General features: G+C 45.0%; 1 protein-coding gene across 1 annotated transcript in view; it reads right to left on the bottom strand.

Annotated features, from left to right (window-relative positions):
- The window catches only part of abca12 (ATP binding cassette subfamily A member 12), a 94,421-nt gene that overhangs the window by 21,488 nt on the left and 59,189 nt on the right, over positions 1–13,744 (bottom strand). Inside the window, exons 53-67 of the mRNA XM_082969039.1 lie at positions 13,559–13,712; positions 13,276–13,345; positions 12,874–13,008; positions 12,420–12,587; positions 12,070–12,253; positions 11,598–11,816; positions 11,149–11,345; positions 10,444–10,601; positions 9,976–10,212; positions 9,659–9,803; positions 8,938–9,184; positions 2,728–2,817; positions 906–999; positions 663–790; positions 35–122 (exon numbers count right to left, since the gene is read on the bottom strand). Of these exons, the coding sequence (XP_082825165.1) occupies positions 35–122; positions 663–790; positions 906–999; positions 2,728–2,817; positions 8,938–9,184; positions 9,659–9,803; positions 9,976–10,212; positions 10,444–10,601; positions 11,149–11,345; positions 11,598–11,816; positions 12,070–12,253; positions 12,420–12,587; positions 12,874–13,008; positions 13,276–13,345; positions 13,559–13,712 (2,314 nt within the window). The remainder of the gene's footprint in view (positions 1–34; positions 123–662; positions 791–905; positions 1,000–2,727; positions 2,818–8,937; positions 9,185–9,658; positions 9,804–9,975; positions 10,213–10,443; positions 10,602–11,148; positions 11,346–11,597; positions 11,817–12,069; positions 12,254–12,419; positions 12,588–12,873; positions 13,009–13,275; positions 13,346–13,558; positions 13,713–13,744) is intronic.

Below are 13,744 nucleotides of genomic sequence, written 5' to 3'. Positions count from 1 at the left end.
TATATATATATATATATATATATACTATAGTTACCTTGGAGAGGGTTCGGTTTGCGGGCACCTCCAAGAGGTCCATCTGGAGACTAGTTGGGAGTGGCTCCCCGAAATCAAAGCCGCCATACCTATGTTGATTTGTTCATATATATAATCGATTATTATTTACATAATGTACATGTTTGCACACACACACACACACACACACACACATGGCAGAGCTACACCACACGTTTAGATACATGCACCACTTAGTAAAGGTGGATAATAAAGAATATGGAAAGAGGACAGTGGGGAGAGAGAGAAATCATAGCCTCCGTACCTATGATGAATTGTTCATATAGGAATCGGTTATTCATTAGTAATAAGTCATTACCCAATGTTATTGTCTTTTTAACTCCATGATCAAGGCATGAGACTCATTCCTGAATGAGACCAATAAAGTGAACTGAACAGAACTGAGCTGGAAGAGGATGCATAGTTCAGGATATCAGATTCCCCAGTCCCATTCATTTACTGTCCAGCCAGTGATCCTTTATATTTCATGTCATTGAAAACATATTTTTCCTATGATTTGTTATGATAGAGAGAGAGGGATATACAGTATAGAGCATATCTAGAAACAGACACATTAGTGTATACAGGTTGCATTGAAACATACTGTTTACCTGTTCCTGATGTAGTTGTTGGCTGTAGCCAGGAGATAGTTTTCAACGTTGATGCCAGTCAGGTTATAGACGATCTGGGAGGAGGGGTTCATCTTATGGGGAGGCTGGTATTGGTTATACTGACACACCTGGTTGGAGGAGCAGAAAGGAGACTAGAGTGGGTGTAGGACACACACACACACACACACACACAGAATATCTGCTGATTTTTACTGGTATGTCCTTTAATGAACTCTAACCCACCTGTTGATATTTGTTGCATTTGCAGGACTCAAACGGCACTGAACTGTCTCCTTTAGTTTCCCAGCTGGCAGACTTGGTGCTTCTGGTGCAGACCCTTCAAAAAGACAAAAGACATTCACAAGGTAAACCACAGGCCCGTTTTAAATGGTAAGATGACTACAATGCATACATGTACTGATTCACAATGACACTAGCTAACCCACTCCACTTACACTTGTACATACACTCACACACATGCATAAACACCACCACAGTAACACACCAATACCAGTGTTCCATTCATATGGACAGTAAATCAGTATTTATTCTCGAGGTATAAACAGGCATGACATCACAGAGTGGTGGAGAGATATAATCAGTAGTCAGGAAGTGCCATGGCACTCAGCACTCTTCAGTGATTGTCCACAGGGCATCTCTCTCTCACACACACACACACACACACACACACACACACACACACACACACACACACACACACACACACACACAGAAGCCCTGCTGCCTAGCTGCACATCTAGCTAAATGTCTTTTTTTTTGGGCTGACAATTTTATAGTGCCTCTGAGGTCTGGTTCATGAGTGCCAACATTGATTTGAGTGCCTGCGAGGGGAAATCTATCCTATAAACACAGAGTGTTTATGGAATACCAATGATTCCTCAAACACACACGTTCAAACACACACGCACCCACACACCAGTGGAGGTTCCCCAGAGGAGGAAGGGGAGGACCATCCTCCTCAGTGAATTTAATAATAAAAAAATAAAACATTTCAAAAGTTATCCTTTTTAGATAAAACTATACTAAATATAATCAAGTCACCAAATAATTGATTAAAACACACTGTTTTGCAATGAAGGTCTACAGTAGCCTCACAGCACTCTGTAGGGTAGCACCGTGGTGTAGCCAGAGGACAGCTAGCTTCCATCCTCCTCTGGGTTCATTGACTTCAGTACAAAACCTTGGAGGCTCATGGTTCTCACCCCCTTCCATAGACGTACACAGTAATTATGACAATTTCCAGTGGAGGTCCTCCAACCTATCAGAGCTCTTGCAGCATGAACTGACATGTTGTCCACCCAATCAAAGGATCAGAGAATGACTCTCGTACAGAAAGCTTAAGCTACAGCTAGCTAATTGCTGGACTAATGATTACACCCTAGATCAGCTAGATGCAGGCAAGAGTGTGCAAGGCGGTATTGAATGTGTCACTGGCTGTCCATGTGTCACTGTCTGTCACCTCAAAAAAAAATCTCGACCTGTGTACACCTACGTTGTAAACTTTCATTCATTGGCTAGGTTGTAGCAACCTCATGATGAGTATAGGGAAAATTAGAGTATCATGTAGTAGACTAAACCTATCGATGTTACATTGAGCTGGGTGAATGGAATATGAATGACAGTCATCCAATATGCTGTAATAGAAATAAGGCCATGCTCATGAAAAAAGAAAAACGTCCTCCCTCATCTTAAACGGCACTGACCGCCACTGACCCACACATGTCCAAATGCACGCACACATACATACACACACAGACGGCAAAGCAGAGCTGCTCCAGGCGTTTAGAGACATGCACCATGTAGTAATACTGAAGAGTACAGAGTATGGAGAGAGGATAGTGGGGAGTGGGAGAAGTGGAACAAAGACAGATACTAAAAGGGAAAAGATTGACAATGGCATATGAAGGAAAATAGGGTAAGAAGAGAATTCGGAAGTGCTAGATATAGACAAAGTAGGAGAAGATGTGGTGGAGAGAAAGTAGCCAGACAAGTAAGAGATCTATCTTCAACACAGTGATTATGTAGAAGTTGGTCAGGTACATACGGTTTATCAGGGCTGTTCAGACATCCATTATCAATCCCAGGGAATGACATCATAGAGTTGACCAGGTTGCTGGAGTTTGGATTCTGGTTGCTGTTGACGACATAAAAACAAAAAGTTTCAGGACAAACTTATTACAGAACGCAACATTATGTCTCGTCTAATACTTTCAAGTTAGCCTGGTCCCAGATTTGTTAGTGCTGTCTAGTTTGCCAAGTCCTATGATCATTGTCATGCCATGTTTTTGAAATTTGGCATGCCACTGACCATGACAGTTTGTTATACAGCACAAACAGATCTGGGACCAGGCTATACTTTCAAGTGACTTTGAGCAAATCCTTCAGTACAGTATTAGTAAATGATCCAATTAGGACAGTGGTTTGGAAGGTAATATGAGCCCAACATCAAAAAAGGCTAATTCAATCTCATTTAACCGTCAACCAAGGACAGTGAGAGGGCACACAGTGTTTGATGTGTTCCTACCTCTGCATATCCTCTCCTTTATATCTCTCCTCTCCTCTCCTCTCCTCTCCCTCTCCTCTCCTCTCCTCCTCTCCTCTCCACCTTCCCTCAGATCAAAGAACTGCTCTTCACAATCAAGACTTCGTCACTTCGACTCTCTCCTTCCTTCTCTCCATACTTTCATCTCACACCTCAGATCACATCATCATAATCATCTCTCTCTCAACATCTCACTCCCTCTATCTCTAAATCTCACTCGCTCTCTCTACCTCTCACTGCCTCCCCCCTCTACCATTTATCTGAGTCACCCTTCAAGCAACTTCTACTCTCTTACCCAAAAAACCTAACTTACAACCTGGAAATGAGAAAGATGGCACAGCAATAGACAAACAGTGACTGGACGGGACTGATCTGGGACTGTACTGTGCATTCTGAAAGTATTCAGACCCCTTCACTTGTTCCACATTTTGTTACATTACAGCCTTATTCTAAAAATGTATTTATTTTTTATTCCCTCATCAATTTATACACAATACCCCATAATGACAAAGCAAAAAAAGTTTTTTTGATTTTTTTGTGCAAAAAATAAAAAATAAAACTGAAATATTATATTTACAAAAGTATTCAGATCCTTTACTCAGTACTTTGTTGAAGATGCAGTGAATACAGCCTCAAATCTTCTTGGGTATGACGCTACAAGCTTGGCACACCTGTATTTGGGAAGTTTCTCCCATTCTTCTCGGCAGATCCTCTCAAGCACTGTCAGGTTGGATGGGGAGCGTCACTGCACAGCTATTTTGTGAAAGATGCTGCTGAAGAGGATGGCTGACATTTTACATGCTCCTGACCAATCGTGCTATTTCGTTAAAAAAAATAGCGTTGTTTGTAACTTATTTTTAAACTTATTTTGTACATAATGTTGCTGCTACCGTCTCTTATGACCGAAAATAACTTCCGGACATCAGAACAGCGATTACTCACCACAAACTGGAAGAAGCTTTTTCCTTTAAAGAGTCCGATGAGAAGGATATACTGCTCTCCTGGGAACAGGCCCAAATCCCAGTCATTTGCATGAAGAAAAGACGGAGGAAAAGAGGACGCAGATTGGGCTTCTGAGAATCAGCCGGCAAGCGAGTAAATACCCACTGCCTTCCGTTCTACTTGCTAACATGCAATCATTGGAAAATTAAATTGATGACCTACGATTACGATTATCTTACCAACGGGACATTAAGAACTGTAATATCTTATGTTTCATGACTTGTGGCTGAACGACTACACGGATAATATAGAGCTGGTGGGATTTTCCATGCACCGGCAGAACAGAGCAGCTACGTCTGGTAAGACAAGGGGTGGGGGTGTGTGTCTTTTTGTCAATAACAGCTGGTGCGCGATGTCTAATATTAAAGAAGTCTCGATGTATTGCTCGCCTGAGGTAGAGTACCTTATGATCAGCTGGAGACCACACTATCTACCAAGTGAGTTCTCATCTATATTATTCGTAGCCGTCTATTTACCACCACAGACCGATGCTGGAACTAAGACTGCACTCAACCAACTCTATAAGGCCATAAGCAAACAAGAAAATGCTCATCCAGAAGCGGCGCTCCTAGTGGCCAGGGACTTTAATGCAGGCAAACATAAATCAGTTTTACCAAATTTTTACCAGCATGTCACATGTGCAACCAGGGGGAAAGAAATCCTAGACCACCTTTACTCCACACACAGAGATGCATACAAAGCTCTCCCCGCCCTCCATTTGGCAAATCCAACCATAATTCTATCCTCCTGATTCCTGCTTACAGGCAAATACTCAAGCTGGAAGTACCAGTGATTCGCTCAATACGGAAGTAGTAAGGTGACGCGGATGCTACGCTACAGGACTGTTTGGCTAGCACAGACTGGAATATGTTCCAGGATTCATCCAATGGCATTGAGGAGTATACACCTCAGTCATCGGCTTCATCAATAAGTGCATTGATGACGTCGTCCCCACAGTGATTGTACGTACATAAACCAACCGGAAACCATGGATTACAGGCAACATCCGCACTGAGCTAAAGGCTAGAGCTGCCGCTTTCAAGGAGCGAGACACTAATCCGTATGTTTATAAGAAATACCGCTATGCCCTCAGACGAAACATCAAACAAGCAAAGGGTCAATACAGGATTAAGATTGAATCCTACTACACATCCGAAGAGCTCTGATGCTTGGGCTTGATGCTCGGGCAGGGCTTGAAAACTATTACGGACTATAAAGGGAAACCCAGACGCGAGCTGCCCAGTGACACAAGCCTACCAGATGAGCTAAATGCTTTTTATGCTTGCTTTCGAGGCAAGCAACACTGAAGCATGCACGAGAGCACCAGCTGTATTGGATGACTATGTGATAACGCTCTCGGTAGCCGATGTGATCAAGACCTTTAAACAAGTCAACATTCACAAAGCCGCGGGGCCAGATGGATTACCAGGACGTGTACTCAAAGCATGCACGGACCAACTGGCAAGTGTCTTCACTGACATTTTCAACCTCTCCCTGACTGAGTCTGTAATACCTACGTTTCAAGCAGACTACCATGGTCCCTGTGCCCAAGAAAGCAAAGGTAACCTGTCTAAATGATTACCGCCCGTAGCACTCATGTCGGTAGCCATGAAGTGCTTTGAAAGGCTGGTCATGGCTCACATCAACAGCATCCTCCCGAATACCCTAGACCCACTCCAATTCACATACTGCCCCAACAGATCCACAGATGACGCAATCTCAATCGCACTCCACACTGCCCTTTCCCACCTGGACATAAGGAACACCTATGTGAGAATGCTATTCATTGACTACAGCTCAGCGTTCAACACCATAGTGCCCACGAAGCTCATCACTACGCTAAGGACCCTGAGACTAAACTCCTCCCTCTGCAACTAGATCCTGGACTTCTTGACGGGCCGCCCCCAGGTGGTAAGGGTAGGCAACAACACATCTGCCGCACTGATCCTCAACACTGGGGCCCCTCAGGGGTGTGTACTTCGTCCCATCCTGTACTCCGTGTTCACCCACGACTGTGTGGCCAAACACGACTCCAACACGATCATTACGTTTTCTGACGATGCAACAGTGGTAGGCCTGATCACAGACAACGATGAAACAGCATATAGGGAGGAGGTCAGAGACACTGCTAGGACAACAGCCTCTCCCTCAATGGGAGCAAGGTAAATGAGCTGATCGTGGAATACAGGAAAAGGCGGGTCGAACAGACCCCCATTAACATCAACGGGGTTGTAGTGGAGCGGGTCGAGAGATCACCAACGAACAATCATGGTCCAAACACACCAAGACAGTCGTGAGGAGGGCACGACAAAACATTTTCCCCCTCAGGAGACTGAAAAGATTTATCATGGGTCCCCAGATCCTCAAAAAGTTCTACAGCTGCACCATTGAGAGCATCCTGACCGGTTCCATCACCGCCTGGTATAGCAACTGCTCGGCATCTGACCGTAAGGCGCTACAGAGGGTAGTGCGCAAGGCCCAGTACATCACTGGGGCCAAGCTTCCTGCCATCCAGGACCTATATAATAGGCGGTGTCAGAGGAAAGCCCATAAAATAAGACCTCATGTGCTTTCTGGGCCTGGCCAAGGACTGCAAGAGGGTGTCCCGCGACCTCGTCTCGGCCCGCGCCCAGCGAACAGGTGACGGCAGCCACAAGATTGGCTGAATAATGTTGTCTCAAACCGTTATGGACTTGATGCGACCGATGCCAGATACGATAAAACAGGCTAAACCAATGAAAGAAAGAATGTAGTTGAAGTTCAGAGACTCCAGCTACCCTAGTCATATACTGTTTTCTCTAGAACCAAAAGGCTCCTTAACAGCTTCTACCTCCAGGCCATAAGACTGCTGAACAATTAATGAAATGGCCACCGGACTATTACATTGCATTAACCCCCACATTTGTTTGGTGCACTGCTGCTACTCACTGTTTATTATCTATGCATTGTCACTGCACCCCTACCTACATGTACAAATTACCTCAACTAACCTGTACCCCGGCACACTGACTCGGTACCGGTACGCCCTGTATATAACCTCGTTATTGTTATGTTATTGTGTTACTTTTTATTATTTTTTTCTTTTTGTTTTTTACTTTTGTTTATTTCATAAATATTTTCTTAACTCTTCTTGAACTGCACAGTTGGTTAAGGGCTTGTAAGTAAGCATTTCACAGTAAGGTCAAGACTTGTTGTATTCGGCGCATGTGACAAATAAAGTTTGATTTGATTTTCAGGTCTCTCGGGAGATGTTAGTTTGGGTTCAAGTCCGGGCTCTAGCTGGGCCACTGAAGGACATTCAAATCAAATCGAATATTTTTTGTCACATGTGCCGGATACAACCTTACCGTGAAATGCTTACTTACAAGCCCTTAACCAACAAGTAAAAAAAATCTATCAAAAGGTAATACAAGAAATGTACATAACATTTTAACGAGGCTATATACGGGAGTGCCGGTGCTGAGTCAATGTGCGGGGGTACAGGTTAGTCGAGGTAATTTGTAAAGTGACCATGCATAGATGATAAACAGCGAGAAGCAGCAGTGTAAAAACAAAGACTTGTCCCCGAAGCCACTCCTGCGTTGTCTTGGGTTGTGTGGTTAGGGTCGTTGTCCTGTTGGAGGGTGAACCTTCTCCCCAGTCTGAGGTCCTGAGCGCTCTGGAGCAGGTTTTCATCAAGGATCGTTCGGTACTTTTCTCTGTTCATCTTTCCCTCGATCCTGACTAGTCTCCCAGTTCCTGCTGCTGAAAAACATCCCCACAGCATGATGATTCCACCACCATGCTTCACCGTAGGGATGGTGCCAGGTTTCCTCCAGACACAATGCTTGGCATTTACTGAGGAATGGCTTTCGTCTGGCCACTCTACCATAAAGGGCTGATTGGTGGAGTGCCTCAGAGATGGTTGTCCTTCTGGAAGGTTCTTCCATCTCCACAGAGGAACTCTGGAGCTATGTCAGAATGACCATCAGGTTCTTGGTCCTCTCCCTGACCAAGGCCCTTCTCCCCCGATTGCTCAGTTTTGCCGGGCGGCCAGTTCTAGGAAGAGTCGTAGTGGTTCCAAACTTCTTCCATTTAAGAGTGATGGAGGCCACTGTGTTCTTGGGGACCTTCACTGCTGCAGAAATGTGCCTTTCCAAGGCATGTCCAATCTATTGAATTTACCACAGGTGGACTCAAATCAAGTTGTAGAAACATCTCAAGGATGATCAATGGAAATAGGATGCACCTGTGCTCAATTTCGAGTCTCGTAGCAAAGGGTCTGAATACTTATGTAAATAAGGTATTTCTGTATTTAATTTTTTATAAATGCTCAAAAAAATCTAATAACCTGTTTTCACTTTGTCATTATGGGGTATTGTGTGTAGATTGATGAGAAAAAAATGTATGTAACCAATTTTCAAATAAGGCTGTAACGTAACAAAATGTGGAAAAAGTGAAGGGGTCTGAATGCTTTCTGAATGCACTGTATATCAGATGTCTCAAAGAGTGCTGATCTAGGATCAGGTTCACCCAGTTCATTATGATCTAAAACCTTAATCAGCACTTGATACATACTGCCCTTGATCTCCTATCCCATAATGCAGCAGTGCAGTGTGTCCTGTACCTGACCTGAAGAAGGAGGTCCGAGGTGGTAGAGGGTGAGTGTGTGTGTGTGTGTGTGTGTTTGTGTGTGTAAGTAAGTAATATGTGTCTATCAGTGTCTCTGACCTGAAGAAGGAGTACTGTGGTCCGAGGTGGTAGAGGGCAGGTGACAGCTCCATCTTTGGGAAGTGTTGCAGGTCGCTCTTGATGGAGCCCAGACCCATGGCCAGGATGATGAACATGACAGGTAGAACCACCTGGGAGAAGAGACCCTTCCAGTCCCGTCTGGAGTGGTGAACCCTCTTCATCAACATAGCAGTCACCTGCTGCCAGGTCAGGGCCAGGCCGTGCACCGTAGACGAGCCCGTCAGACCTACAGGACAACAAGGGTTTGTGTTATTATTAGTAGAATTAGCATCTGTACCAAGGCTTACAGTAGTAAGAGGCTGGTGTGATGCTATTACCAGACCAGACTAGGGCCCAACGGGAAAGAGGCATCTAAAATAGCCCAGAGGACAGGAAGAGATTGAGGGAGTTTGTGTATTTAAAAATGTAATAAAAATGTATGCACTCTACTGTAAGTCGCTCTGGATAAGAGCGTCTGCTAAATGACTAAAATGTCAAATGTAAAATGTTTGTGGAGGCCTGCTATGCCACTTGGCACAATAAGGTCTAAGTAAGTATGTTTTATTATGTATGTTTTATTTTCCTGAGTTTTTCATTAACTGAATGGGAATAACTGGCCTGTATCAAGGACCAGAGTTCTTCCTCCTGGGTAAGGTACCACTATAATAGCTGGTCAGTCTAGTCCAGGACGTCAAAAAGCAGTGAAGTGGACGTGACTCACTGGCTTTGTCTCCGAAGATGGAGTTGTTCTGGAGGTCCTCTGGTAAGCTGTCTCTGGAGGCAGACAGGTCTGGCATGGATTCAGACACAGAATATGGCTTATCTTCTGCAGGCTCTGTATCATCTTGGGTCAGCTGGAGGAACACCTGCACAGACCACAAAAAACATAAGCGTGTCAATGGGTGTGAACTGTAATTGCATGTTATGTACATTATCTGAGTGTGTCTATCTCTGTATATGAAGTACACTGTATATGCATGAGTGCTGGTGTACTCTGTGAGTGCACACCACATTGAAAAGCATCTGTGTATCTCTAACCTCCTCCAAGGTAGTGTCAGAGATGCCGTAGCAGCCCAGCTGTAGAAGGTCCAGGTTAGAGTCCAGGCTAGAGAGCAGGGAGCGGTAGGCCTCTGCATTGGAGGAGCTGAACGGGGGAAGGGAGTAGACCACGTCTCCCATCTCAGCCTCCTTCAGACGAGCATCTGGCATGTGGGACTGGATGAACGTCTTGACCTCAACACAGTCAAACCTGGCCTGGGAGTCTGGGGCCTGGACCTAACAAGAGACCAGGATGAGGAAGAAGAGGAGTGCTCATACTGTATGGCCTACGTCAGGCCATTTTATTTACTATATTTATTACGTTATTTATTTGACAGGGACAATACACATCAATTAACATTTCTATAAATGTTTTCATCTGTAGTCCCTGTGTTAGTTTTAAAACTTGATATAAGCATGTACAGTAGAGTTTTTTTTTGAATGTCTTATAATAAGGCTCATAAGTACCTTCTTGGTGAGTGTGAGGTTGTATCCCTGGGCCAGCTTATCTTTGAGGTAGAAGGGGGAGCCACAGCACTTGAGGCCTCCTCTCTCCAGTAAGGCTATACGGTCGCTCAACACCTCTGCCTCGTCCAGGTGGTGGGTAGACAGGATGATGGTACGGTCTGAGAGAAGGTAAAGAGAGAGACACACACACACACACACAAGGACACACACACACACAGGCACACACAGGCAAGGATGCAAGGACGCACACACACACCCGAACATACAGATGTATGCATACACACACACACACACAACAGGAAGAAAAGGACAAAGGAACACCAACATACAGACAGAGATACCCCACACACAGAGACATGTGACAAACAACACAGAGACAAAAAGTATGAGCAATCCCATTCTGAACCTTTTCAGTTTTCCCTTCCCTCCCTGAGCAGCAACTGTCAGTAACATCGACTGAGACAAACCCAATCAAGTAGCAGGCATGTGTGTGTGTTAAATAGAAGATTCCACAACCACATGACGGATACCGATCCCTCTGCTGCCCCACTACAGATGCTGTGGGATCTCTTTTTCTCCACAGCTACACACACACAACACACACTATACTGCTATGTGCACTTGGAGAAAATCTATTTCTGCGTCATTAAATGTAGAGAGAGAGAGAGAAAGAAGGGGTGGGGGTATTTGGGCTGTGAGACTCACCCTTCTTGTGCTTGATGACGATGTCCCAGATGGCGCGTCGGGAGCAGGGGTCGACCCCGGTGGTGGGCTCGTCCAGGACCACCAGACGAGAGCCCCCGATAAAGGCGATGGAGATGGACAGTTTCCTCTTCATTCCTCCAGACAGTGTCCCCACTCTCTTGTGTCGGTGGGCATACATGCCAGTCTCCTCCAGGATTCTGGGAAAGACAGTAGAAGGAAAAGACGTGTTACTGTATGTGGGAAACGTCAATTTGACTCAGAGCGTTTCAATCATATTTAGTCACTACAATCTAAAAACAAATCTATGTGCTAAGGCAGTTCATCTTACATGGTTAATATGATGTAATTTAGAGATTTTTGGGGCGGATATGAATGTGATCTTGGTTCAGATTGTACTTTAGGTTGACTTGCTGTTAGACACAACAGCAGTGCGGTAAGTGACTACTCACTTGCGGACTTGCGCCTTCAGGTCATTCTGTGACCAGTGTGGTGCCTTGATCTGTCCGTACAGTAGCAGGTGCTCCTTGGTGGTCAGATGGTCAAAGTGGACGTCATACTGCATGCACACGCCCAGCTCCTGGCGAACGTCATCAATGTTAGTCTCCATGTCCTTCCCATACACCTCAATGGTACCAGAGGAGGGGGCGAACAAACCGGTGAGCAGAGACCTGGAAACAGAGACAATAATACATCACATAAACTCATGTTTTTCAATAGAGAAGAGATTGTGAAAAAGCAATGAATAAATATATTCAGCAGGCCTAAATCCCTAACCCCAATGACATATTACAATGTGCCTAATAGCAGGTATTACAGGCTATTGTATAAACCAGTATATAAGCTATTATAAACTAGTGTGCCTAATAGATTATATCTGATTAAAGAGAAGTAGAGAACAGATAGATCATTGTCAGAACTCACATGGTAGTGGTCTTGCCAGCTCCGTTGTGTCCCAGCAGTGCAGTGACTTGTCCCTCGTAGAATTTGACATTGAGGTTCTCTATGGCTGCTCTGTCCCCATAGGTCTTAGTCAGTCCATGGAGAGCCACGCCCACAGGAAGACCTGAGATCTCCTCTTTCATATGAGAGGGGAAGCCACCCTCAACTGAGAGAGAGAGGAGGATGGAGGGAGGGAGACAGGGAGGCAGGGAGCAGGGGGACAGAGAGAGAGAGAGGTGAGAGATCAAAACCTATTACAACACGGTCACATCTCTTGATCTGTTAGGTGCAGCAAGCTGCTTTAGGAAGGCTGTTGTGTTGCAGTACTGTACCTTTGTTGTCCTTCTCATTGGGAAAGACAGAGATGTTATTCTTCATGATGTTGGAGAAGAGCAGTCCCCTGTTGACCTTGTCAGGGCCCTTGCTGCAGCAGCAGAAGAGACCAGTCCAGAATGAGGGCATCACAGGGAAGTACCAGGGTTTAGCAATGCCATACTTTCCTGATGGGCACAAAGTATATGATCAATAGTGGAAAAGCAATATATCATTTGCTATAGGGTTGGCGTCAATTCCATTTCAATTCAGTCAATTTAGGAAGTGAACTGACATGCCATGCAATTCCTCATTGCAATGAGTTACATTGGCAATTGGAATTTCATTTCACTTCCTGAATTGACTGAATGGAAATGGAATTGATCCCAACTGTTGAAAAGTATTTGACTCTGTCTCCAGTCTAGTCTGGCTTGCTGTGTGTTTTTATTACTTGACGCTGTGTTGTGTTATTACCCGGGAAGACTATGCGAATGTAGGCTCCAATGATGAAGTAGCAAACTGAGTCGATGAGGAGAAGCCAACATAGCCAGCCGAAGGATGACGTGTCACCGGCCATGGGTGAGACATATTGGTTGCTCCACTGGATCCCTAGAGAAAGTAGAAAGTAGGAACATAAAAAGGTTTCAGTTAATTTGTTAGATCGCTCTCTATCTTCGTGGCTAGTGTAGAGGCTGCTTTCTCCTCATGAGTTTGTTTTTTAAGCACCTTTGATGGCTTTGTGACACATACCCACACACCACACATTTACGAGCGTACGCATGCACGCACGTACACACACACACACAGACACACACACACAGACACATGCTTAGCACGCACACACACACAGACAGCCATCTTCCCAGCATGTCGTACCTTCTCCCTGAATCTCATAGCGAGTGATGTATTGACTGGCGTAGCTGAAACAGGTGGGGGCAAACAAACTCTGAGGGAAACAAGAGGCACGGATAAGGCATAACACAGGGACATCAATAAAAAATGGTCTGTATCAACCCCTCCATCTCTCTCTGTTACTCTCCCTTTTCCTCTCTGTTTCTAGATCGCCATCTGTCTCTCTATTTCTCACTTTCTCCCTTCTCTCTTTCTCCCTCCCTCTCCCTCCCTCAGCCCCTTCCCTCCCTTCCTCCCTCCCCCTCACCAGGGCGCTCTTGGTGGAGAACGATAGCGAGCTCTCCAGTGACATCACTACGATGAATGGGAAGAAGCTGATGACGTAGATGAGGGCGCCGCTCAACCCAGCGATGTTGGTCTTGTCAAAGAATGAGCTCACCAGGAAACTGATGGCCAGGATGCTGTCGAATATAAGAGAGGAGAGGAGAATACT

The sequence above is a fragment of the Salmo salar genome, chromosome 25 (genome assembly GCF_965601325.2).
Source record: "Salmo salar chromosome 25, fSalSal1, whole genome shotgun sequence".
Classification (NCBI taxonomy): domain Eukaryota; kingdom Metazoa; phylum Chordata; class Actinopteri; order Salmoniformes; family Salmonidae; genus Salmo; species Salmo salar.
Note: the sequence above shows the minus strand (reverse complement) of the source record. Positions and strands in the feature narration are given on the sequence as shown.